This window comes from Myxocyprinus asiaticus, chromosome 41 (genome assembly GCF_019703515.2).
Source record: "Myxocyprinus asiaticus isolate MX2 ecotype Aquarium Trade chromosome 41, UBuf_Myxa_2, whole genome shotgun sequence".
Classification (NCBI taxonomy): Eukaryota; Metazoa; Chordata; class Actinopteri; order Cypriniformes; family Catostomidae; genus Myxocyprinus; species Myxocyprinus asiaticus.
Window position 1 is genome coordinate 12,549,326 of NC_059384.1, and position 27,917 is coordinate 12,577,242.

Genomic DNA, 27,917 nt, shown 5'->3' on the forward strand with positions numbered 1-27,917 from the left:
TAAAAGAATCGCCAAAGAATTAGGCGACAGTTGAAAATCTTTTGTAGGCTACTCGTGAGACTCACCTCCTCCACTCTTGTGACCGTTGAAACGTTTACAAACAATCTCAGGCCATGTGGAGTTCTGACAACACTGGTACTTGTAGTCTCCTGCGCCTCTGCAGTCATTGAAACAGGCTCCTCAAGAAATACAGTTCCCATAATTCCGTCGTGATCAGCTGATAACCGCTCGTGTTTTTCGGATGTGATGATGGCAATAAAGCGTCCAGCGGACCGTTTTTTTCCAGCAGATCTTTTTGGCTCTGTCCTTGTATTGAGATGACAGCCGAAGGGTAGACGTGGAGAGATTTCCTGGACTGATTCTCTTTTGATTTTCACATTTTACTTACTCACGCGACTTCCACAACAAATTATTCGCTTTTATTAACAGGCAAGTTTATGCTGGAGAAAATATGACAAAGTTTACTACGCTTTTTTATTCTATTCTATTCTATTCTTGAATGTGTTGTATTTAAAAAATATATTTTCTGTAATTTGTGCTTTTGCTGGCAAAATGTTTTGCAAAAAGCTATAAATAGAAATGTGTTGCATGTCGGAAAAAAGAAGTCCCAGGCAACCAATACTGAAACCTTTGTTTATGTATTTTTGTCTAATAGTCTTCATATCCAGTTAGCTGTTTTTGATACGTTTGTGTTTTCAGAAAATGACTTTAACATACCGCGACACGTAAAAACATGATACTTTGCAGTTTTGGAACTTGAAATTTACCTAATGGTATAAAAATGTGTTTAAATAGTTATACACCATTTTATTATACTTGAATTTACTGATTTTGTTATGGCAGAAAATTTTATGATTAAATCACTCAACATGTGGTGGCAGGTCATTTTCTAAAATTGATTTTGTTGACGCTCCTAAAGTTCTTTGTTTTGATCCTCTTGCTGAATACGGAAATGACCGCAAGAGGGCAGCAGGGAAAACTAGCAGAGTCACTCTAAAGGTGAACTCACCTGAATGAGTACAATATGAGACAAAGGGTTGCCAGGTTTATTGTGACAATATCAACGTAAAATAGTCAAGCTAAAATTGCAGTTCAACATCATAAAGGGTAGTTGTTAAAGTTGTTATGATTTGTTTTTGTACCCTCATCACAAACTAAATGTATAAATAATTAGGCCTACACTTTGCAGTTCAAAAGTCTTATAAGTTTAATAATTAATGTTCCAGTGGGGATGTGCCAACTTTTTGTGCTGACTTCAGCCCAAAAGGCTTTGCATCTATGGTTGGCTTTGGTGGTTGTTGTTGTTGTTGTTGTTGTAAGCATATTTTCAGTTAAAACAGAATATTCTTATGTTTATATCTAGAACTAACTAATCTTTCTACTGTTAATTTCAGCAGAGGCATCATTTCCTTCTATTTTCAACAGGGCCTTGGGCCTCTTTAGTTTGATCACAATGGTACTTATTCTGGGAAGAAGACTGAATCGGGAGGACTCTGGAGTCCGTGAGTCTCCAGCGGTCAAGCGAAAGGTTCTGGAGATGGACAACAAGTCCCTCAGTAGTCATGATGTGTTTGATTTCTTCTCTGGCCCGTGCCACTCCGAGAGCATCCTGCAGATGTTTAATGAGTTCCGTGACAGCCGTCTGTTCACCGACGTGGTGATCAGCGTAGAGGGACGTGAATTCCCTTGTCACCGTGCCGTGTTGTCAGCTTGTAGCAGCTACTTCCGAGCCATGTTCTGCAATGACCACCGGGAGAGCCGTGAGATGCTTGTGGAGATCAACGGCATCCGTGCTGAAGCCATGGACCGCTTCCTGCAGTATGTCTACACTGGACGTGCCCGCATTACCACTGATAATGTGCAGTTCCTCTTTGAGACCTCCAGCCTCTTCCAGATTGGCACTTTGAGAGATGCCTGTGCCAAGTTCTTGGAGGACCAGCTTGATCCTTGCAACTGCCTTGGCATTCAGCGTTTCGCCGATGCGCACTCCCTCAAGCAGCTGGCCAGCCGCTGTCGTTCTTACGCACTGCAGAGCTTCGCCGACGTGGCCCAACATGAGGAATTCTTGGACATGCGTAAGGAGGAGCTGGAGGAGTACCTCAGCAGTGACGAGCTGGCCATTGGCAAGGAGGAGACCGTTTTTGAGGCAGTGATGCGTTGGGTGTACTATGACGTGGATCACCGCAAAATCGTGCTGAAGGACCTGCTGAACCATGTCCGCCTGCCCCTGCTGCATCCAAATTATTTTGTGCAGACAGTAGAGGGTGACCAGTTGATCCAAAATGCACCAGAGTGCTATCAGCTTCTGCACGAGGCCAGACGCTATCATGTGTTAGGCAATGAAATGATGTCACCCAGAACCCGTCCACGCAGGTATGAATGGTGTCTTACAGTTCCTTGCCATTTCCTGTGCCCTGAAGAGCTTTTATAAACGTATGACCTAGTACACAAAAATGTACACTGATGCTATCATTTTGGTCTTTGCATGTACTGAATGTAATAATCGGTTTAAACTATAGGAAAATTGAGCAGATATGAGTTCACAGAGAAAAAGGGAGATGGTAGGAAAGAAAAACATTCCATGCCAAGATTATTACTTGTCCTGCTCCCGCAAGCCACCATCACAGAGCATCTTTTCTAAGTTTGACTTCAAATAATTGGCAACCCCACAGTGAAAGCAAGAGCTAATTTTTTTTGTCATTAATAGTTGTATGGTTTAAGTCTTGTTCACACTGGCCCAACAAATGACAGCAAAGTCATTGTTTGGATCCATGTGTTAACCCTGTTAGTGTTTGTTGGGCGTTGTGAAAATTATCTATTCCAACATTACAAATCCAAATGCTAACTTTAAAATGTTTGAATTTATGTTTGGAGCTGAATGTACCAGACTTTAGTTAAAAAATCTTTATGAAAGAACCGAAACACTGCAGGAAGCTAGAAAGGCCACATTATAGATTCAGTCATTGTATATGAAGGCATGATTCAACAAGTGAATGTCTGAAGTAACCTAACTTGAAGCATTGTTTTTTTTAATAGTTTTTGTCTTAGAGGTTGATGTGCAGATGTGAATAATCTAAGCCACGTAAGAAGTTCAGAGCAACAAATCAAGAAAAAGACTGTCTCTTCAGGCTCTGTGTTACAGCAGACTGAGGAAAAACAAGCTTGAACGGGGCTTGCCCGTACACATTCTTCCTCCACAACCTATATAACGCATAAACACCTGATTTTCTAAACGTGTTCCTGTTGACCTAATCCTGCATGCCACGTGCTCGCTTTGTTTTTGTTATGTCTGGTGGAGTGTAGGGGTGATAAGGAGGAGGAGTTGAGCTAACAGCTTGTGTTCTGCTCTAAACTGAATATATAGTGGCCTTGAAATTGCCTGAACATGATTCACTCAAGGAACTGCCAATTTTACAGGGCCAGTTATTAACAACCTCATAATAGTGTAACTGCAGCCCCAGTCTCGCACAACCAGCTGAATGTTGACAAAAGCTCGGTAAATGTTCACACACACACAAGTGTGCAAATCAAAAGGCACTTTGTTTACATACTCCCATGTACCATTGGCTGTGATAGGTTTAAATCTGTTTTCAGATTGGTGTTGGTTTACAATTGACCAAAAGTTTCTCTTCCACCTCTTCTGTTTCCAGGCAGATTTGGGATGGTTCTTCAGTCACATTTACACTATCAGAATCAGAATGAGCTTTATTGCCAAGTATGCTTACACATACAAGAAGCTTCCAGTGCACAAACAAGACAGAGATAATACAAATATATATATATGTGTGTGTGTGTGTGTGTGTGTGTGTGTGTGTGTATATATATATATATATGTATATATATAATATTATTATTAATCTTTTTTTTTTTTTTTTAAAGCCAAAAGAAAATATAAGTATATATAGAAATACACAAGACAAAAAAAAAAAAAAAAATATATATATATATATATATAATATAAAATATTATTATTATATTAGAGCCCAACCGATGCCGATTTTCGAGTGGGAAAATTCACCAATTACCGATATGGTGGCCGATATAGCAAATTTTTGAGCTAGAATGAAAACAGACCTTTTCTATGTGGATTGTGCACCGATTTTGCACCGATATGACTATGCAAAGGTACTCCGCATGCTACTTTCTTAAATATTTTTATCAAACAATATTTGATATTATTATTATTATTATACATTGTCAACAAATTCTAGAAATGAACACTGAGAAAATAAAGAATAAGTAAAAATAAAATAAATGGCTAAATAAACATTTACTCTATGTATGTTCAGTATCAGTCAGTTGCTGACCATTTTATTACTGCCAGTCAATTAGGGGCAGGTTGTAAAACAAGAAGCATTTACAACTGCCGAGTCAAGAGATAAACAGTGACAGCGGTGTTACGCCGTATTCTGCTATACAAGTCTAGGGGAAACGTTCAATGGTGGAAAACCAGACTTTTAAATATTAAATTTCGTAAATGCAACGACTGGAATTGTTCGGTTGAAGGGGGTACCAAACTAAGAATCCTGAACAAAACAGTTTGGTGAATACATGTTTACACATTAGCTTCCACTCAGCTGACAAGCAATGAAAGTAGCTACGTGGTTAGCTAGTTAGCTATAAGCTCGTTGTCACGGAGAGCAAAATATGGACTTTATTTACTTTCCAGCATTGCGTCTCACCAACTAGGTAACAACGTAGCATGAAATTAAGACTCAACAGACACAATCCACCACCGCACCGTTGGCTGCTGAGCTGCAAAAAGATGCTCTGACAAACTATAGTTGGCTAACATGGCAAACAGATGTGATAAACATGAGTGACATGGTTGTCAGGGACAGGGTTAACATTTATATTAGTTATATTGAAAAGGGAAAATGATGGGGTCATTGTTTATTAACTTTCCAATATGTATTTCACAAACTAGTTAACTTACCGTGAAGACACTGCTTAGCTCCACACTGCTTAAAACCGCACCGCTTAACTCCGCACTGTCTGCAGAACCACCGTCTGCTCAGCTCTGTAAACGGTGAATTTGGAGCGCGCTCTGCTGGACAAACTACGTTATGACACCAATTCTAAAGCATTGTTTTCTGCATTATATGTTCTGAAAAAAAGTTTTCATATCTGTGCATATTGGTAAACATATACACCGATACTGATGTATCTGTGAAAGGCTAATATTGGCCGACCGATAAATCAGTCAGGCACTTATATATAAATTTGTATGTACAAATACAAATCTGTAATATACAGTGCAAGGGAATGTGAGCTGGTCAGCACAGGATTTTAGACAAGTCTGGGCCCTGTGCTTTCCTTGTCTTTTGTTTCCGGAACAAAGTTAAGTGCAGGTTGAGTAGCGGGGGTGGGGTTGCAGGAGGTGTCGGTGTTTGTGTGAAGTGAAGGTCAGAGCGGGTGTGGGGCGCGAGACTGGGCTTTTCAAACCTACAGTAAAATACATTCAGGTCGTCAGCCAGCTGTTGATTCCCTACAGTGCTGGGGAATGGTGTCTTGAAGGCCTCTCCACATTGATACAGGGTCATTAGCTGAAAACTGGTTTTTCAGCTTCTCAGAGTAGCTTCTTTTAGCCACTTTAATTTCCTTAGTCAGTGTGTTTTTGGCCTGATTATACAAGGTTTTATCCCTGCTTCTTTAAGCCTCTTTGGCATGACAAATTATAGGATATAATCCTATAATATTCCTATAAATAATTTATATTCCTAAAAATTATAGGATGGAGCCCAGCCGATCTCACCTAATTATTTTCAGGGAATTATGTGGGTGCAGTGCATTTAGACCTATTATATCAAACATTAAAAACTGATCTGATGTTTTCATGTTGGCATGATTTAGCCTAGTGACTGGTTCTATCCACTCTCATTTCTTTCCCCCACAGAGAGGGTAATCAAAGTTCATCTCTAACTTTACCATCTTCACTTGCACACTCTCTAACCCCCTGATCATTTAAACAGAGTGCCCAGTCTTCTAAGGAGATGATTTCAGGGAAAAAGGGGAAGATGTTTAGTTCCAAATGTATTTGCCTGCGTATTGGTTCTTTGCACAGGGAATGCATGTTGTGCTCTGGTTAGTAGTTGACAGTGTTATTTACTGCTATTCTTAGAAGTTATGTACTTGTCTCATTTCACTGTCACTGGAGAGAAAAATAAGAAGCCAAAAAGTCAAAGAAAATAAAACGTAAACAATGAACTCCTGTTAATTAAAGGAGTGTTCCAGGCTCAGTACGAGTTAAGCTTGATAATGTTGATTACCACAAAATTTTTTGACTAGTCCCTCAGTTGTTTAAAGAAAAGAAAAAAGCAATAACAGTTACAGTGAGGTGCTTACAATGGAAGTGAATGGGGCAGTCTATAAACATTAAAATACACACCGTTTCAAAGTACAGTCACAGGACGTAATCATTTTACAGGTTTACGTGATTTTATGGTGATAAAACCTCTTGCAGGGTTTACTGGTGTTATGTTGACAAGGCAATGAATTTGTAATATTAGATATATATTTACACAGTTAAGTGAGTGATTATCACACTAAAATCATGTTAACACGTATAATGTTAACACGTCTTGTGGCTATACTTTTGAAACGATGTGTTAATGTTTATGGACTGGCCCTTTCACTTCCATTGTAAGCGCCTTAATGTAACCCTGATTTCCTCTTCTTAAAATAAAAAATAAATATAAAAGAGGGAGAAGTCAAAATTGTTAAGCCACAAATGCTGTCAAACGAGCTTAACTTGTATTGAACCCGGAACATTCCCTAAAGCGAGGGACTTGGGAGTACTAGAAGTATGACAGAGTTCTTACTTGGCCTAAGGGAAATTGTAATACCTTTGTACTGAATTCTATTCTTTCTATTGCTTTAATAAAATTAAGAATTGTAGCCAATCTTATAAAAGATTGACATTTGTCCATGTGTCCAAAATTGACATCCCCTTGTGTCTCTGCAGGTCTACTGGATTCTCTGAGGTCATTGTGGTAGTTGGAGGGTGCGAAAGGATGGGGGGTTTCAACCTGCCATACACCGAATGCTATGATCCTGTTACCGGCGAATGGAAGTCCTTAGCCAAACTTCCAGAGTTCACCAAGTCCGAGTATGCAGTGTGTGCCCTCAGGAACGACATTCTGGTCTCAGGTAATAATGATAATAATTAAATTTTTATAGCAACTTTCAAGCAGTATAGCACACCGTGCTTGATATGTCATAAATAAAGAGCACATACTGTATATAATAAGTAAATAAAACTAAGTCATAAATTCTATCCTCCAGGTAATCTTTGATTTTTGTAACAGCATTCCTACTCCATTAGTAGTTTTAATTTAAGCCGTGGTGGAAGGACATGTTTAATGTGTGGATTACTCATTTTTAAACAAAAGATATATGATTTATAGATGTATTATAAATATATGAAATAAAAGGTTACTGTGGTGTTTTATTTTGAATATTTATGTCTGTCTGTCCTGCTAGTTATTGCAGTTTAATTAAAATGCCCTGCATATGTCAATCATCTGTAGTCCATGTCATTAATTTCACTATTAATTATTGCATTTGACCCAGTCAGGGGTGGAAAGAGTACTGAAAATAATACTCAAGTAGAAGTACAGTTACTTCTTAAAAATGTAGTTTGAGTAGACTAGTCCTAAAAACTACTCAAGTAAGAGTAAAAGAGTAGCTCATTTAAAAGTACTCATGAGTACTGAGTTGCGAAAGCTATGCCCCTTTAAAATAAAAACTCAATGCTGCAATTTAAAAATGTAGCACACATACCGTAATTTACATTCCCTTCTATGGCTGTTTGCCAGAAAGAATAAAACAAAATAGGTATTTTATAGGTGTTTGTGATTGACCACTTTTAAAATACATCACTTATGATACTGTAAACACTACATGAATCTGATTTAAAAAATAAATAAAAGGGCGACATGATTAATGAAAAGATGAAAAAGTTATTTGCAATATCATAACGTATGAAACAATTACATTAAAATCAGTTTGTGTAGTGTAAATTTTCCTTAAAGGAGACCTATTATGCCCCTTTTTACAAGATGTAATAAGTCTAAGGTGTCCCCAGAATGTGTCTGTGAAGTTTCAGCTCAAAATACCCCATGGATCATTTATTATATCATGTTGTAAATGCCTCTTTTTGGGTGGAATCAAAAACACGCTGTTTTCGTGTGTGTCTCTTTAAATGCAAATGAGCTGCTGCTCCCCGCCCCTTTCCGGAACAGGGCTGTGCCTTTTACAGCCCGTGCTTCGGATACTATAGCAACAACAAATCAGAACCAATATGACTGACACCGTAAATACCGGAGTGTTTTTCAGCCATTTAGCAACGATGGATGAGCAACACAAAAATATACTGTAATGACGTTAGCTATGCGCTATAACGAGACATGACATTTTAGGGAGTTGTCTTGCATCATGCGATTTGCAAACATTCACAAAATATAAAATGCAATACTTACATCTTCAGGATATAAAGCTGGAACAGGAACAGTTGGTACTGATCCATGCTTGAGTCCATTTTCTTTTTTTGCTTTTTTTTTTTTTGCTTTTTTTTTTAATCCTGCTTTATATTGACCCTCATTCACAAAGCAGTCCGGTGTAAAATGATTTGTTCAAACATACATGAATTTTGGTGTGTTTTGGGGAACATTTTTTTCAAAAACAAAACTTGTCCATTGCGTCTTCAGTGGCTCTGATGCCGGGAGAACATGAAGACTCTTATGTTCACTTTTACAGCCTACAACAGAACACGTATGACGCTTATGAAGCTGAGACATTATTCTTCTCAATGTAGCTGGTTCAAGTGAGGAAAAAAATGGCAGACTGTGTGTCGATCACTCAGGGGAGGATCTATGATAATAGGGTGGAGTCCATCACAAGTCGTGGGCAAGGCCTGCTCTAAAGTGATGCCACTTTAGAGTGGATACCAAATCTAGTCATTTTGAGACACTGTTTTTGGTTAATAGAAATAAGAAAGCGGAGTGGGTGGACTTTTAACATTTGTAGGGTGGTTGTGTACACGCACTGCCGACTCACATTTATGTTCAAACACCATGTAAAAGTGAATTTTGCATAATAGGTCCCCTTTAGTGCCGACTGAGAAAGTTATTGTTGCACATAAAACATGTTCAAAACAAGGCAAGGAATGCAAAAAAACACTAAAAAAGCAGGGTCACTTGGCGCGTCATGTCCCGCACAATAGAGACGGTAGAGCAGTTATTTGGTACAGGGGCCACATTGGGCTTTAAAGGAATAATTCACACAAAAATGAAAATTCTCTCATTTAGTCACCCTTATGCCATCCCGGATGGCATACGCGCTTTTAGGTGCGGCCGTGATGTTCAGGTGTTGAAATGTGATTGAGGCATCCTCCACATCCATTAGAGTTGGTGCGGATCTGCAGCTGCCGTTCAAGTTTTTTACATGTGATTTGATTTGACGGGAGTCAAACAGGACAGGACAGGGAAGTAGCGAACACAGACGGTGGGAAAATAGCATATTAAAAGTACAGTTACAGCACTTAAAATGTACTCATACAATTTTAAAACTACTTAAAGTACAATTCCTGGGAAAAATACCTTACAGAAACGTGAGTATTTGTAATTCGTTACTTTACACCCCTGGGCCCAGTTTAATGGTTACTTCTTGGGTGGTTTAATCTGCAGGGGTTTGTTAAACACAGCAGGATGTCACGCATAATGGAGCAGCTCACTTTGAACCGCGAGCAGGTTCAGCAAAAAAAAAAAAAAAAAAAAAGCGTGATGTGATTAAAAGAGACCAAGGATTCCAGCTATCGGAGAGAGAGGGAAAAAAAGTGTTAGAGAGAGGGAGAACATGAGTGAGTGAGGGGGAGGCTATCCTGAGCGATCAGTTCACATTCTGCATGTGCCAAGAGCTCACGTGTTTCCATGAGAACAAGGTCTTGCTAGTTAACACTTTCTTACCCGCTCTCTCTTGCCCATCTCTTGCAGGTTCAACCTCCTCCATTCCTTCCCCACACATATTATTTGTTCTCCACTATTGAAGTTTGTTCAGTAAAGTTGTGCAGGACCAAGGCAGAGTTTTTTCAAGGCAGGAAATCACTCGTAATGAGTTTGTGCTTTTAATATCTATATATGTGTCAAACTCCAGAATAAAACTGGGTGTACACTGTACAATTTGCACTGTCCTTTTGTTGCTTGTTGAGATTTTGGGAAAAGCCCATGACCGACTGTGCAACATCAACTATGACAAATATGTATTTAGACTTTGGTCTAGATTGACAGTGCGTCATGTTCTGATTTTCTCTTTGACATGGAAAATTAAAATGGTGCCATGCAATTTCAGAAAGCAAAAGCAAGCTCTTTTGCTAATTTTGGCAATGTTTTGCCTGAAAAAGAAAAACAAAGATGGAGTGAATGAAGTCAGTTTTGGCTCTGCAAAACGGAACACCATGGACAGCCAAATCTTCAGAGCAAACTTAGGGTAATTTTAACAGTACAACGTAACATTACTTTCTTGTTATGATGGTACAATAATATAGACAAGATAGTATTAACATTTTTTTTTCTCAATATTTTCTTTTTCCTCTCTTAATCAGCCATCAGTTCAAAATCGTACAAAAAATATTGTACAGTGTGCACCTGGCTTAAAGGAATATTCCAGGTTCAATACAAGTTAAGCTCAATCGACAACATTTGTGGTATAATATTGACTCCCACAAAAATGAATTATGACTTCTTTGACTAATTTTGTCCCTCCTTATCTTAAAAAAAAAATCTGGGTTCCAGTGAGGCACAATGGACTTTTGGATGTTAATTGGATCCAATTTTTTTATGTTAAAATACAAACTTTTGAAAAAGTATAGCCACAAGACATAAACAATATGCATGGTAACATGATTTTAGTGTGATCAAATCACTTACTAACCTTTTCTGAGTAAAGTTATAGCCAATTTTACAACATCGTTGCCATGATGTTGTAATGTCAACAAACCCTAAAATGACTGTAAAAATTACAATTTAAACAACTTTACAGCTCAAATATACATTACAAGTCCATTTCTGTGGTAATCAACATTATGCCACAAATACTGTGAAACCGGCTTAACTTGTATTGAACCTGCAATTTTCCTTTAAAGTGAGACAGAAACTAATAGGAAATTGGAAGTGTATTGAGGTGAGTTTCAGGTTGAGCAGCTTAGCTGAGTTCACTCTGTTCTTCTAGAAGCACTATCAGTACTGTAACAGTTTTGTAGAATAGCTAAGAAAGAATACATAATCTAAGAAACACACTCAAATATACAAACAGATGTAAAGCATTTTTACGGTCTGTCATAGTATTGCTTGATTCTTTTCATAATAATCAAATGTTTTTGGTTAACCTGGTGTCTGTAGGTATGTTGTCTTACTGGAATTGTCTCAGTTGGGGACATCTTGTCCCAGTTCTATGGCTTTATTATTTAAAGTATTGATGGATGTATACAGTACTGTGCAAAAGTTTTAGGCACTTGTGAAAAATGTAGCTTAGTGAAGATGTTTTCAAAAATAATGCCATAAATAGTTTTTATTTATCAATTAACGTCATACAAAGTCCAGTAAATATCAATCAAAAATCAATATTTGGTGTGAGCACCTTTGCCTTCAAAATGGCACTAATTCTCCTAGGTTCACCTGGACACAGTTTTCTTGTTGGCAGATAAAATGTTCCAAGCTTCTTGGAGAATTTGCCACAGTTCTTCTATCTATTTAGGCTGTCTCAATTGTTTCTGTCTCCATGTAATACCAGACTGACTCGATGTTCAGTGGGGGCTCTGTGGGGGTCATGCCATCTGTTGTCCCTGTTCTTCTATTCTGTTCTATTTGCAAAAGGAATGTTTGGGAGTCTAACATTGTTATTTTTTTGTCGTCACAATAAAGCTGAAGATATAAATAACCAACTTAAGACAATGGACATAAAAAACCGGTAGTGACCTACTGGTGGTGTAATTTCAGGGGGGAGAATCAACAGCAGAGATGTGTGGATGTACAACTCCCAGCTCAACATCTGGATCAGGGTTGCCTCCTTGAACAAGGGCCGCTGGAGACACAAAATGGCCGTGTTGCTGGGAAAGGTGAGTCCAATCACTTCCACTTTCACACACACCTCCCGGAATAGCCCATCTCTTGTTGCCCCTTTCGCACATGCAAAGATATCGGAGATCGTTGAGTTGCTCTATTATTAGCCGTTAGTAGGTGTTCCTACTATGGGATCAGTGTTGTGTCCAGAGTTTTTTGACTGCGGTGGCCCACGTGGGTCACAGACTCATTCAAGGGTGGCATGAAGCGTAACTCAACATCCCTGATATTAATAATAATAATAATAATAATAATAAGATATGTACATTTTCAGGAATTTTTAATAGTTGAATGTTACTTAATAATTTATTAATTGTTATTAATACTGCAAATAGCATTTTTTTTTTTTCTGTATCATTTTAAATAGTGTCTCTTTAAACTGCATAAATGTTATGGACACTGCTATTATGAACAAACTAAGAACAGTGCATTATTGAACACATGGTAGTTCTGTGCAATTTTGTGGAGTTTTGGAGTTGGAGAGATGACGCTACCGTGGCATTTTGTAATACTATCAAGTAGGCTATTGTTTATTTTGAGACAATAAAGAAGATATTTCTTAATCTTTTCAAGAGCCTACATATAGAAAATGTGCAATGTGCATTCAGTTTTGTGTAAGCTAGTCAATTTAGCCATATATTGGGGCTGCCAAAGATAAATTGATTATTTAATAAAACAATGATTTAAAAACAACTTAATTTGATATTAAAACTGTTTTCCTGATTTCCAATTTTTATTTTGCATCTTTACTTTCTACGAATTAAGACTGAATGCATTCAATTATGAAAGAAAATAAATATAGGCTATGTAAAGACTCAAATGTCTGCTACTTAAAAAATGTATAGGTGTATTAATTTAAACTAACACATGGTTATAATAAAAACCCTGCCAAAGTTTACAAGGTTCATGGCATTGTATCTTTTTTTTTTTTTTTTAAGATTTTTAAAAACTTTGAGTGGGTGGTCATAAAATATCCTGAAAAAACGATGTGAATATCTTTTATTTTTTATTTGAATTATTAATAATTGCAAAAAAAAATAAAAATAAAAATAAAAAAAGGTAAATAAATGTGCACCACAGCACTTTATACAATATTTAGAGCAGGCAGGTAGTCAATGGGACTCGCAGAGCAAAGCATGGGCACACTGTGTCATCAAAGGATGTGAAGATCAATTTAGTGTTAAGAAACCAACCTCAGGCAAGTCAGAGGGGCATCATAGTCATCTGATAATGGCAATAACAGAAAACTTTTTTGTGTATAGTTGTTTATTTGTATGGCTTTCAGCCTATGTGGGAAAACAAATGCGGGGTTGATGGGATGGAAGCAATCAGGAAGAAAATCGCTGCGGGCAGAGAGCGGGTAAACATGGAGTAAAATTCAGCGGGAGAGTTCGGTTGCGGGATTGAAACTGCAGGAGCCATATGGAAAAAAACAGTCCCGTGCAGACCTCTAACGGGACAGATGTTCATGGTGCTTTTTGTGACGTTGTACAGTGTTTGCAGTGAATGTAACCATTGTTTATAGTGAAATTATTTCTTTAAGCCCTCTTCACAGGTGCACTTTAGTCGTGTCCGGTCTCGGAACTCGAGTGACCTGCAGCGTGATCTACAGTACACTCTCAAGCCATATTTCATTTCGAATGACTGTACACATTGCTAACCTGAGTACACTCGGATAACTATCATTTCCTGACACTGCTTTCTGCTCCGATTTAAACCAACGAGGTGTAGCAGCCCGATTGAATAAAACACATTTGCTCTCTTTCACCGATATTTGTGATTTGTCTTCCTTTTATTCCTTTCACATATTCTCCACAGCACACTGTAAAAGCTAAAACAAGAAAATAAAATAGAATGGGTATTTGCAAGGCTAAACTGATTTAAACAAACCAGAGACAACACAAGTGGCTATTTTACAACAAAATTACACATTTAACCTAACATCTAAACATAAACAATATAAAACTGAACATAAACCAAAGTAACTGACATGAAGACAAAGAATATGCAAAATATTAACACATAAAATAAACATTACTGACCTTGTGCCCTTATCAACCAGGTACTAGATGATGATGATGATAATAATAAAAAAAACAAATGTGCAAATTTCCACTTTGCAACACCTTTAACTTGTGTGTGTGTGTGTGTGTGTGTGTGTGTGTGTGTGTTCCATTCACTCCTATTCTTCCGAGAACACTTCAACATAAAAGTCCCGATAAGCGGAATAACTCAAAGGGGGAATAATAACAGTAAAAACATAACACATATCTTGTGTCTTTTAATGTTATACTAATATAATCAGCTAAAAACTAAGCTATAAATAACTGAGGGTTATTTATACAAGGTTCTACCTGGTTTTATTGAAGGCCCGCCTCTGACTTGGGAAGTGACCAATCACAGTTTACTGCACTAGGGGTGGCCAGTCAAATTCTAGGGGGGGCAGGGCCACCCCATACCCCCCATCTGGACACGCCCTTGTATGGGATGCCCTAAAGTTGTTGGTGGGCTGCGCAATAAGCCAAAGCTTTTGAAAATCGATCAATCGAAAAATAAGATGTTTGTCTAATTTGACAAGTAATGAGTTGTTTTCTTTCACTAAAATGAACATTTCTGGGGCAAGATTCATGAATCATTCAATTAATCTTCAACTACGATTTTCTTATTATTAAATTAAGAATAGTTTGTATTCCTGAAAAGACTTAATGTTTATCCTAACTTCTAATAATTTATCCTAAGATTTTTTAAGGTTTTTGTTAATCCAGCCCCTGGAGGAGAAAGTGTTTATATAATTTCTCACTGGACATATGGGTTCCTCTATTGTTAAAAACCTGTTGTTTAGGGTTGTGTTTTATGGTTTACATACCTCTTCTGACCATGATGAATATTTATTACATATATAAATGGGTGTTGGTGAGGTTTCTTTACACTTATTTAGCCTGTAAACATGATTCCTCCCTTATGATTGATTGTCTGCTTGTCTGTTTCTCTTTTATTGCTCTTTGTCTTCCTCCCTGTTTCTGTTTTTTGTTCCTTTTTATATTGCATTGTCAGTCCCTCTGTCACTTTTAAAGCCTCTTTCCGTCCCTGTTATTCTTTTTCCTGCTTGTTCCTTGTTTTCCTCCTTCGTGCAGTGTCAAATACTGTCATCATTTTAGCCTCTCCCTTGGAGCTAGTTTGCGAACGCTGCGGTTTTTAATAATCCTTAACTAACGTCAAAATGATCAAACATATCGAAGTCCATATCATTAATTAAGGTCAGTGCCAAAGGCATCCATATACTTCAGTTTATATTTTATAATTCACATCAGGCCGGTTTCATCATTGCTTAATGACCACATTCAGTTCCAGAGGTCTGATTTACTTTGGCAGGGGGTTGAATCGCTCGCTGCATCAGTCAGGTACATTATTCTGTCCTGTTGTGAAAGATCTGATGCATTTTGTTTTTCACTCAGTCAGGAAGAATTTTAGTACAGGCCAAAAGGCTCAATAATTTAATTATATTTTTATTTTTTATTTTTTTAAACAATGGAAGGATGGATCCAACAGAAACTACTTGTGAAATAAATAATTACAGTAACATGCGCTGTAAGTTGTATCCAGCGGTCTGCATAAACACCTCTTTCTTTTCATTTGTTTGATGCTTTTGTCTTGAGTGGCCAGATTTTTTTGTCTCGCCCTCCAGCCTCTTGGCGACATTATCTCTCCAACACTTTCTCAGGTCACATGAGAAATGAACAAATACTTTTAGACTCGATGCAAACTGTTCACCCCAGCAGATCATTTTGGTTTGTTTTTGAGCACTGATGTTTTTCTTTGCACTAACCCTGGAGTCATAGGTTTTCTTTAACTGTGGTTGGATTTATTGGTTTGAGAGATTCATGACTTCATGAACATGGGAACTTATAAAACCATTACCACAGGGGTATGAACAATAATCTGATCTGAGCCACACTGAAACTGTTTTAGATGTATAGAATGTGTGTTTGTGATGAAGTGTTATAATTTTGTAAGTGTGTGATGCAAAATTATAATTAAGATTTAAATTAGGAATAATGGCTTACATCCTCACACCGTCAGCAAATACATATTAACAAACACACTTATGTGCAAATTGAAAACAGGAAACAGAATTACACTGAAGTTTTTATCATGTGTGTATGATGACATGTTTTATAGCAGTTCTGTTGACATGAGGGATAGTTTACCCAGAAAAAAAATTCTGTCATTATTTAGTCACCTTCAGGTTGTTGTTAAACCACAACACACTTTCCTCTGTAGAGCACAAAAGGAGATGCAAAAATGATGGAATGAAAGTGAATGGTGACTGAGGCTAACATTCTGACTAACATCTCTTTGTGTTCCACAGAATTTTTGGGTGAACTATACCTTCTGGCAATTCTGATAAGACAAATTTATAAAGTGTTATGATGTTGTTTTTCCTCTTTATAACATCCAAGTCTGAACAAAGAGCTTATCAGTAAGCACATGGACTTGTGCTCCTGTGTAAGTGGTGTGTTACCTCCAGTGTTCTAGCATGTTCGTGCACAACTACTGGTCCGACCGGTTTTCGTGGTTTTTCTATTAGGGGAAACATGTTTACCTTCTACCTTTCAATAACATGGAGACTTGAGGAGAGGGGGGAGCCAGAATCTTCAGGGTTCTTTGTGTTCCATGTGATACTTTAGGGAAATCATGATGTAGAGATCAACAGAGAGAAAGGTCTCGAAATTTCCTGGAAGCTCACAAAAACAAGAGTCATAACGTGATGTGTTACAACACACAACTGTCAACATTTTGCACTCTTAAGACGTCATGTTCTAATACACAGCAGAGATGGTTGAACTTTTGATAGACCGATACAGAATATTGACCAGGCCGATTAATTGGTTAATATTGTTCCAGTTTTGTGTACACCTCATTTGTTGACATTGTGAAGTGTGTAATTTTTATTTTTATTTTTATTTTTTTTATGTTTAAATACTTTATTTTCCCAGTTTAATGCACAGAGACAACTATAAGTAAGCCTATAGGCTGACTCCCTGAAAAAGTGTAAACACTGTGGCTCTTTGCGCTAGCAAAACATAGCTCTGTTTTTTGAGTATCCCGACATGCTGGACATAGCAACAGTGGCTCAACCAATGGCATGAGTTTGGCGCAGGTCTACCTGTTTGCTAGATTACACACTGTTCTCTGGGGTGGGTCACTGAAAAACCCACTAGTTTTAACATATCTATTAGATGCTGCCAATGTGTGACACCTTGAATCTGCGTCATATAGATTGTGTTGACTATTTGATAAAAAACTATGTTGGATTCTTCCAAATGGACGTTTGTCTTCAGGCTGTCTTGATCTGATCTGTTTAGTCCACTTACATAATTAAAACACAGGTATAAAGTTAGACTTGTCTTTTACGCAGTGTTTGCCATTACTAATGCAGTCATTGCCCCAGGGATGTGTGTGTGGATATGTCTGTGTCAATCCCTTTGTCTCCACATCAATTTGAGAATAGGCAATACAAAAGGGTTAAAGGTAGTTGTTGTTCAGTCAGATCGTTATCAATTGTATCATTCACCCAGGACATGTCACGTGTCCAATTCCAAACAGACAAAACAGTTTGAATGCATCTACATTGCGCAGCACTATACAGTGATTGATATGTATTGTTTACAGGGCAGTTGCTTAAAGGGACAGTTTACCCAAAAATGATTTTAATGATGACTTAACCTCAAGTTGTTTCAAACCTGTGTGACTTTTCTTCCTTAGAACACAAAATTTTTTGGCAGAATTACAGTGTCAGTTACCATTCACTTTCATTGTATGGACAAAAGTGAAAAGAAAAAAAAAAGTGAATGGTGACTGAGCCGAGGCTGTCATTCTGCCTAACACCACCACCCTGATTGTTTATGCTAATTTCTTTTTCTTCATTGTGTTTATCTACAGGTGTATGCCGTTGGTGGATATGACGGTCAGTCACGACTCAGCAGCGTTGAATGCTATGACTCTTTCTCAAACCGCTGGACAGAGGTGGCTCCCATGAAGGAGGCTGTCAGCTCGCCTGCTGTCTCCAGCTGCGTCAACAAACTGTTTGTGATTGGAGGAGGACCGGACGACAACACATGCTCTGATAAGGTTTGTAGAAGAGGAGGGCATCTTGGAAACCGCCCTGTCAGTTATGTCTGTATGCCATTGTGCATTTACTGCGTGTAATCATGAGATTTATTTTTAGGTCACAGTGCTGGAGGGTGTGACACCATAAATGTTCTAATATAGTCCTTTTATGTTTCCTCAGAACATTGCATTGGGCCATAAACCCATTATAAAACCTTCTGCCCTAAAATTAAATCTGGGATGTTTTATTTATTTCATAGATGGGCAATACTGGCTTTATTTGCATTTCTGTGCTGCTATCATGGTGAATTATTATTCCTCATGTCCTATTAGGGCGCTTGGAGCAGTTTCATAGTAATGCTCCAGCTTAATTACCATTACATCATTGAGAAACCACATGAATGCTATTTTTATTATTAATATTAAACATGTATTTTACCAGGTTAGTTAGGGAGGCAATATGAAAAGAATAAATTTGATTAATCATACATTAAAACACAGACACGGGCCAAAATTTCTGTCTTTGGACTTAAATCTTTGGCTTAAAGTGTCACGAAACCCCCCTAGTTCAGTCGTTCACACCTCAGATTTAAAAAATTGTCATGAAAGTGGTGTGAAAATATGTAAAAAGGTGTGAGGGTAGTGGGTCAAGTACAACAACTTGCTCACTCTCAATGGAGCGCCAGTAAATCCTGTAGGCCTAAATCATTTTTGTTTGATGTAAAGGAAACCAAAAAGAGAGTTGACATGACTTTGAGATTTCAGTTTTCATCATTGTCTTCTGTTTTGAACAAGCTGTGGTGTTATCCTCTCCATGATCCGACGTAGAGAAAAGACAATGGAATGAGTGCATCTTTAAACAAACTTCATGTTTGTAATGCGAGTAGCAGTACTATGGCCAACATGCTCGAACCGGTCCGGTTATCAACTGCGGTCCATTCTGACGAAAGATTCCAATCTCACCACCGTGTTTAGTGTAAAAGTCTGCTCTCATATCTGGGCCAGGAACAGCTTTCTTGTCCGCATGTGATTTTGAATTCTCCACTGTAATGCGAGCTAATGCATGAGGTAGCCCAGTGATTGGATGGAAGCGTTCCGTCTCATGTATAATGTGGAGAAACGCTCAATCATATGGCGTATTAGCGTACTCTCTTACCAACCACAACTCGGAGTTTACGCTTGTATCTCTTGATTCTTCAAGTTTCGTTTTTTTTAAACCGGAAGAAAGAAATAGCTAAAAACAAAATGAAAAAACAACCATTTTACCCTTAACAATAAACGGAAGGAGTGTTTTGTTTTCTGTCCAGGGCACGTCAATACAGGACACAATGCCTTCAATATGCAACCTAGTCTCATAGAATGGATGTTACTATAACAACATTTTGGAAAAATGAGTTTACGTGCTGCTTTCTACGTTTTGATACAGTTTCCTGGTGAAACACATGAGGTGCTACAATAACTTTTATTCAATTTCACACAAATCAACAGTACTATGACTGTATATGACTCTATAAACACTTATTTTTTGCTCTATTAATCACACCCTGCTATAATACATATTAAAACACTTTTACTTTAACACATAATTTGAAAAATTACACATTTTAACGCTTGTATTACAGACTCCCCTACATTTACACACTTGTTCCAGTGTAATTACATTCCGTGGTAGATCACCTGATAGAAGTTTGGATTTTGGACTCTTGAGACCGAGCCTCGAGCCCAGCCAAGGCGCTCTGAGTGAAAGTGACACGAAATTATGTGGTTGCTTCAGTAAATGTGCTTTTGGATAAATGTTGCATTTATATAGAGCTTTTCTGATACTACACTCAAAGTGCTTTACACAGTGAACAGGGTACTCTCCTCAACCACTACCAGTAGTGGTTGAGGAGAGTGAGCCATAGTGCCATAGTGTGCCAGTACGCTCACCACACACCAGCTGGTGGTAGAGAGGAGAGAGTGGACTGATTCAGCCAATTAATGGATGGGGATTATTAGGAGGCCATGATGGATAAGGGCCAGTGGGGGGAATTTGGCCAGGACACCGGGGTTACACCCCTACTCTTTTAAGAGAAGTGCCCTGGGATTTTTAATGACCACAGGGAGTCAGGACCTCGGTTAACGTCTCATCCGAAAGATGGTGCCTTTTTACAGTATAGTGTCCCCATCACTATACTAGGGTGTTAACACTTCTTCCAGCAGCAACCTTAGTTTTCCCGGAAGGTCTCCCATCCAGGTACAGACCTGGCTCAGTACTGCTAAGCTTCATTGGGTAACCAGTTTAGAGCTACAGGATGATATGGCTGCTGGATGTCGAATTCATGTCGAATTTGCTTTTAAAACTACCGGTTAGATGTAGGTGTATGTTTAAGGCAAGGACTTCTGTTTTGTTCACCTCTCATTTATCTTTACAGACACTATTGGTTAGGTTAAAGTTTTAGGTTAGGGAGGTACGTTTTACTCATTGAAACATCCATTTTTTTTTTTTATCCACCTTAACCTAGTCTGATTACATCATCATTTCACTTGTTTTTTGTGCCCCCTGCTGGACATTTCACTGGAAAACGGCAGCCAAACATGTAATGAAGCATGTCATTTTGGTTTTCAAAAATGTCGTCATTTTCACATAAATTTCATGAGATTAAGCTGTCAATATGGGACATTTCACTTTTCGGTAAAATATGGGACAATAGTCGCCCGTATGGTAGGTCTTTATTTCGACCAGGGGAATGAAACCCTAACCCTAATATGAAAGTGAATGGTGACTGAGGCTATCAGTTCTTAACATTTGCCTAAAACATATTTTGTGTTCCACGGAGGACAGAAAGTCCTAAGGGTTTGGAACAACATGAGGTTGAGTAAATGATGACATCATTTTCACTTTTGGGTGAACTATTCCTTTAACATATATTATAAGAAATATGAAAAAACAAAGTAATTAGCAATGCAATTAGCAGGGCACTATTATGGTAAATAGTACAGCAGCTTTTGTGTATCCAAAACGGCATCAAGTGCTTATTTGTAGACCCAGAGCAATGGTCAGAGAACAGAGCAACCAGAGAATGGTTTCGTGATGGCAGCTTGTTTACACTTACACTGTGGAAAGAGAGTTTTCCCTTTGTGTCATGGTCTGACTTTGCCAAGCAGAACAATAGACAGAAGACCCATTGAATGCATTGACCACTGCCCCCTACTGGAGATCTACTGTTATGACCATCTGACCTGGATCTGTCAGGCCAGCCCTGATACATTCTCCAGGTGTCTCTTTGGAAGAAATACTAAGCCACAGATATTTATATTGATTCCCTTGTATTTTACTGAGATACAGTCTTCCATCTGGGTCACATGCTTTTCCCCTCAATTCTGAAATACGTCCTGCTATTCTCCAACTTTTTCAAGCAAAATAGCCAAAAAAACTTAGATAAATCCTCAGACCCATGATTCCATTGCGAAATGGCTCTAAAATGAGGATTTTGCTGGTTTATTAATTATTAATGTTTAGGACATTGAAGGGAAAGTCTATGTCCTGAGGGGATTTCTGCTCTGAAAGACACTGGAACATTTCCTGTCTCCTTATAAGGAAGGTCTGATGATAATTATGCCACCCCTTTCAACCCTGATTGGTTAACCCATAAAACAGTGTGTGGTGTAACTTGACTTTGACTGTTGTTGCAGTCACATCTCCATTCTAGTCTTCCAGAGCAGTTGTGCCTGGAGCATTCGCTTACACAAGTGTCTGCTATTTCCAAAATGTGTAGAGCACCTAAAATGCCATCCCCTCCCCTATCACATACTGCACAATAGAGAGAGAGGGACATGAAAATACGAACATGCTTTTCTCAGGAGACATGTCTGTGTGTGACTCTTTCATTTTTATCAAGACACATTATCGCTGATAGCGGTTTTTGTAAGTTCATATCCCCTCAGATTGATGTATGTCTGCGGCTCCTGGAACTTGGATATGAAGAATGCCAGAATGTTTTTCACCTTAGAATTGTTTTGTTGCCTGAAGGGTTTAACCCAGGCAGTCTAATTTAACCAGCGGTTTTTACTATCAATTGTTAGGTTAAAGGGATAGTTAACCCCAAAATTATATTTGCCATCATTTCCATGTTGTTCAAAACCTGTATGAATTTCTTTTTTTAAATCTCTTAATGTATGTAATGTCCAATAACATCTCTGTAGTATCTTTTAACTGATTTTTATTTATTTATTTATTTATTTATTTTATTTATTTATTTTTTTTAAATGTCACTGTGTGTTCCTCCAGGTCCAATGCTATGACCCTGAGTCCGACACCTGGTTGCTAAGAGCCAACATCCCCATTGCTAAGCGATGCATCACGGCCGTATCACTGAACAACCTCATCTATGTTTCTGGAGGCCTGACCAAGTCCATCTACTGCTATGACCCAGTTGAAGATTACTGGATGCATGTGGTGCACACATTCAGCAAACAGGTACCAGTCGTTATGAAGTTGCGTTTTGAAATGCTACAGAGGTTCTGGAAGTATTTTTCCATTCATTTTCTCTGTAGGCTTTTTAAAAGATTCTTCATTAAAGAGTTCTAAGAACTGAACCAACCAACCAATCAGTTCCAAGATGAATCGCAACTTTTCAACATTTGATTTGAAGCAAAAGCTTATTTAAGTACAAGGCAATGTACATAAGGTTTTTTTATGAGGGAACGATCTGCTCATCCCATCTAGTATTGCGAATGAAATTTGCCTATATAAAATACCATATATTTGAAAGTTTATTGCTAAATATTCATATATACAAGTTATTTAAGAGACTGACTTCATAGTAGATCATTTGCAGTGCTTTATGAGAGTGGCTGCCACCGTTTGCCGTGATTTCTACTTCCATTTTAATATCGACCTGCTCTGATTGGTGGGTCTCGCTTAAGGATTGTGGGTAGGGTAGTACTTCATAGGGAATTAAGCAAATAAACATAATTTTTTTTTTTTTTTTAAGTTAGTCACATTGAATTATGGCTTCTACAGAAGTATATATCATTGCTTAGCAACCTTAAAACTCATGGTAGGTCTGTCTTGAAATGTTTATACTTTATTGCTTAATCTATTTCTCTGTGGAGAAATAATTTTAACTTCTGAAACCCTATTTTTGCACACTTTTTGAAAAAATTAATCAAATAAACCTGAATGTATCTCTACTTTGTTTACGACTCATTTTCTTTCTCTTGTTTCCCAGGAAAGCTGTGGTATGTCGGTATGTAATGGTAAAATCTATGTCCTGGGAGGCCGTGGTGAAACTGGAGAGGCATCAGACACGATCCTGTGCTATGACCCGGCCACTGGCATCATAACGGGAGTGGCCGCCATGCCTCGTCCCATTTCTTACCATGGTTGCGTCACCATCCACCGCTACAATGAGAAGTTCTATCATTCATGACACTACAAAACAAACACACACAGGGAAATTGATAAACTGAGCCTTATTATAGATCAGGTTACAATATGATAGATATGTTAGTACCTGCGTGTCACAGCCCCTCTCAGTTCACAAGGCTTGAGTTAGTGGAGACCAGTCAGTTACACCCAGTAATACGCAAAGACTTATTTCAGTGTATAGTATAAAAATGAATACATGGCTATTAAAGACACACCAGACCATTTGATGGAAAGGTGCTGTATGTAATTTTTGTCCCACTAGTTTGACCAAATGGAATTGCAAACATGTCTTTTTAAACTGATTTCCCAAACCCTCCTCCCATCTAACAAACACATAGTCCTGCCCCAAACTAATGTCATTGGTTGAGCCAGTGTCTCTGTGCCGGACTTGTCAAGATGCTCAAAAAAATGGAGCAATGTTTTGAAAGTGCCACACAGACAGTGTTTATGAAGGGCTTACTTACAGCTGTCTCTGCATATTAAACTGGGATTATAAAGTATTTAAACACCAAATAAATTACACACTTCACCTTTAACTGTTTTACATTCTTCCACCATGATGTTAAAATATAAAGGATCAGTTTGACAATATCACACAGATAATGTACAGATTTGCATACTTCCAAATCCTTTACCCAAATACTCCCCAAGCTGATTGACAACTGGTTGGCTGACATGTCTTTGGAGGGAAGATTTCAGTTTGCCTTTCCCCATGAATTCTGATTGGTCTCCAGTTTCTCTTGTCATCTGGGTCGCCCTTCCTCCCCTTTATCCATGGGGTCATTTTTTTTTTTTTTTTTTTTTTTTTAAAACTACATTTACTGTTATTGTATTCTATTGTATTTTATTGACTGTGTATGGTATCAGTGGTTGTTTTTTGAGTGGGTGAATGGTGTGATTATTTGTGACAGATGGAGCGAGTGTTTTATTGTAATGGACTCAGTGTGCAGTGATGTGTACCGGTATATAAATGTGTGTGAGGGTGTGTGCGCGCAAGAGGGTGATGGTGAAATACAAAACATGGTGGAACCATTTTATGTCGAGTTCTCATGTGTTATGGTGTTGTGTCCAATGGGTATATGGTAAACAAAAGACCTTCAGGCACCAGAAAGTATGTCTAATCTATAGTGTTTAATATAATGTTGCTTTACATACAGTATGCATGTTTGTATTCACTTGATATTTCGTAGTATTCATTGTGGCTGTTATGACATTTACCAAAACAAATGCCTCTTTATGAACTATTATTTGTCTGATAAAATTGTTTTATTAATATGAATTGCATCCATATGCAACGTGAGCTGGCATTTGGACTCCAATTAAATCCTAGTTAGTACATGGTTATGATCTTTGTGCCACAAGAGTGTCGAGACTTATCACATTGCATGTGAAAAACATGCCTTCTCACATACGGCATATGGTGCAGGTCGTAGAGGAAGTGATGTCAGGACACTGTTTATAAGTGAATCATTTATGTGCTTTGACTTTGTTATTTATTCTTGGTAGCAGTCTGAAAGCCCCAACCAGGCACTTAAGTCTTTCTTTAATATTTCTCAGTAACCCTAATGTAAATAGGAGTTTGATCCCTCTTCGGGTTTACTGTATCAGTAAGTGTTTGCAAGGGTGATGCATCAGGCCAAATGGCCATTTCACAACAAAACTCATCCATTTTTCTTTTAACAATAATCTCTGCTTAGATCCTCAGTGTTTGTGTGCACAGAGCAGGGCAGAGAAAATGACGTATCCGTAAAAGATTGTGAGAGTCTGTGTGTGGGGTCATGTACGACTGGGATTCGGAGACCAGTGATGTTAGCTTTGTTGCCTGCTTTTAGTTATGTTAGCTGCAAGACCACAAAAAAAAAGACATACACATTGTTCATTTTCGATAATCTGGGAATTTTACAGTGCAACTGAAAGAAATTCCTCCACACACAGAAATTGCAACAAAACATGGCCTTTTATTCTTTTACCTTTTTTATCAGAATTTGCTTTTTTGATGTTTAGTTTGACTATTATAAATAAATGTATGGAGTTGTGGGTGTGAGTTTCTAAGTGTCTTTTGTTTGAGTGCGAAGCTTTCTGATAAGAATTCTTATTTTTGTTGATTTAAGAATTTTTTTTTTGAGAATTTTCAGTGGTATAAGCCATAGGTTTTTTTTTTTTTTTTTTTTTTTTTTTACACTTTAGGGTATTTAGATAACTGTGATGCCAAAAAAACAGTTAAACTCCTATATGTCAAACAATACCCATTGTTATAGTGAGAATGTGCCTTTAGCAGTGATTACAGTTATGATTTGGCAGAGGAAAGTGCTAAATTAAGACAATATTACTCAAGTGCATTAAAAGAGAATAGGCCTACCGTTTAGTGCCTTGTGGCAGAATAATAGACTCTTGACAACTGGCCAAAGATGATTGAATTGTTCTGTCTGTTCATTTCTGGGCAATATTATAAGAAATATGTCATATGTGTAAAACTGTCACTTAAAATCTCTTGCTGTTTTGAGTTCTGGAAATGTACAAGAGCTTAATATGGTGTATATGCATACATTTTTCTTCAATAAAGCAATTTTTAGTATGAATTTGTAATCCAATATTATGAATTATTCCTTTAACTTCTAAACCTCTTCAACTCTTTGGACCCACCAGGCAGCTCCAGAAGGGGGCGCTAAGTCGCAAAATAATTTTACGCTTAAAACGTTAAAGCCCTGGATACTAGAGGTCTGCACGGGCCTTAAAATGAAACCCGACCCGTACTCGAGACCGTGTGGCCTGACACTACCTGGCCCGAACCCGACCCGAAATCGATCACTATCTTTATAATTTCTCCTAGCAAGTACTGTTGCAATAGGCTATATTTTATGTAAGCATTATAGGCCACATTTGAATCGGTATTGAAACAATAAACATACAGTTTTAACAAAGCATGGCAGCCCCTCAGTACACTAGAGGCCCGGGGGGCCCTGCCGGGCCTGGGTCCGGTTGCAGATCTCTACTGGATACATAAGTCAGGCATAGAGTCATCTTAGAATCTGAACATTTCATAGAACACCATCACTTCTACATTTATGTTACATAAAATAAAGAAATAAGGCCTGAAATCATCCATGTCGCAAATAAGCGCTACCTAGAGATAATGTGGTAAAAATATTAATCTGAATATAAAAGTCTTTCACATAGCACTTACATAGTCATATATCAAATGAAAGCTCTCAGTCTCAGAACTGCGACTGTACAGTTTATTTTGTTGCCCTAATACCACAGTTCAAAGGATTTTCAAAAGAATCACAAAGTGAAATATGATTTCTGTAAGACATCAAATACAAATGTCTCTTTTATGCGCCGATCACTGCTTCTGTAAGCCCCAAATAGCTAAAAACTTTATATATGCTCTTACCATATGCAGTTTTCTACAAAATGAAAATGTTTAACTTGTCTGTGAGCTTGCTTGGGTGACAAATCCAATGTTATCTCTTAGATGGGGGCGGGGGATTGTTTCTTAAAAATTAGACAAGTTTTTTGCAATTAGTCCACAGGATGTGTGAATGGTGAGCTTTTAAAGTTGAGTGTGAAAAATTGCAGATGGCAGCCCAAAAATGCCTCAGAGGTGAAGAGGTTAAAAATCTTAATTTCTGTTAAAACGTTTTCAAACTCTATGAAAATAAATAAATAAATGGTGACCTCTATTTTTTATACATAAAACAACAAAGATCTTTGGTTCTTTTAATTGTGATGATTTTGGCTCACATTTAACAAAAACCCACCAATTCACTATCTCAAAATTAGAATACATCATAAGACCAATAAAAAAAAAACATTTTTAGTGAATTGTTGGCCTTCTGGAAAGTATGTTCATTTACTGAATATGTACTCAATACTTGGTAGGGGCTCCTTTTGCTTTAATTACTGCCTCAATTCGGCGTGGCATGGAGGTGATCATTTTGTGGCACTGCTGAGTTGGTATGGAAGCCCAGGTTTCTTTGACAGTGGCCTTCAGCTCATCTGCATTTTTTTGGTCTCTTGTTTCTCATTTTCCTCTTGACAATACCCCATAGATTCTCTATGGGGTTCAGGTCTGGTGAGTTTGCTGGCCAGTCAAGCACACCAACACCATGGTCATTTAACCAACTTTTGGTGCTTTTGGCAGTGTGGGCAGGTGCCAAATCCTGCTGGAAAATGAAATCAGCATCTTTAAAAATCTGGTCAGCAGAAGGAAGCATGAAGTGCTCCAAAATTTCTTGGTAAACGGGTGCAGTGACTTTGCTTTTCAAAAAACACAA

The 27,917-nt window shown here is 37.9% G+C and overlaps 1 protein-coding gene across 2 annotated transcripts; it reads left to right on the plus strand.

The window, feature by feature from the left end:
- Positions 1-256: 256 nt before the first annotated feature.
- Positions 257-26,219, plus strand: LOC127431620 (kelch-like protein 24). 2 transcript variants are annotated; one of them, XM_051682145.1, is made up of 7 exons: positions 257-429; positions 1,395-2,373; positions 6,965-7,149; positions 11,994-12,112; positions 18,060-18,248; positions 22,498-22,686; positions 23,441-26,219. In XM_051682145.1, exons 2-7 carry the CDS (start codon positions 1,454-1,456, stop codon positions 23,639-23,641), a joined length of 1,803 nt encoding a protein of 600 aa, XP_051538105.1. In that variant the 5' UTR covers positions 257-429; positions 1,395-1,453; the 3' UTR covers positions 23,642-26,219. The 2 variants fall into 2 exon arrangements, with proteins under 2 accessions (XP_051538105.1, XP_051538106.1); XM_051682146.1 differs by having other exon boundaries at positions 1,398-2,373.
- The last annotated feature ends 1,698 nt before the right edge of the window (positions 26,220-27,917 follow it).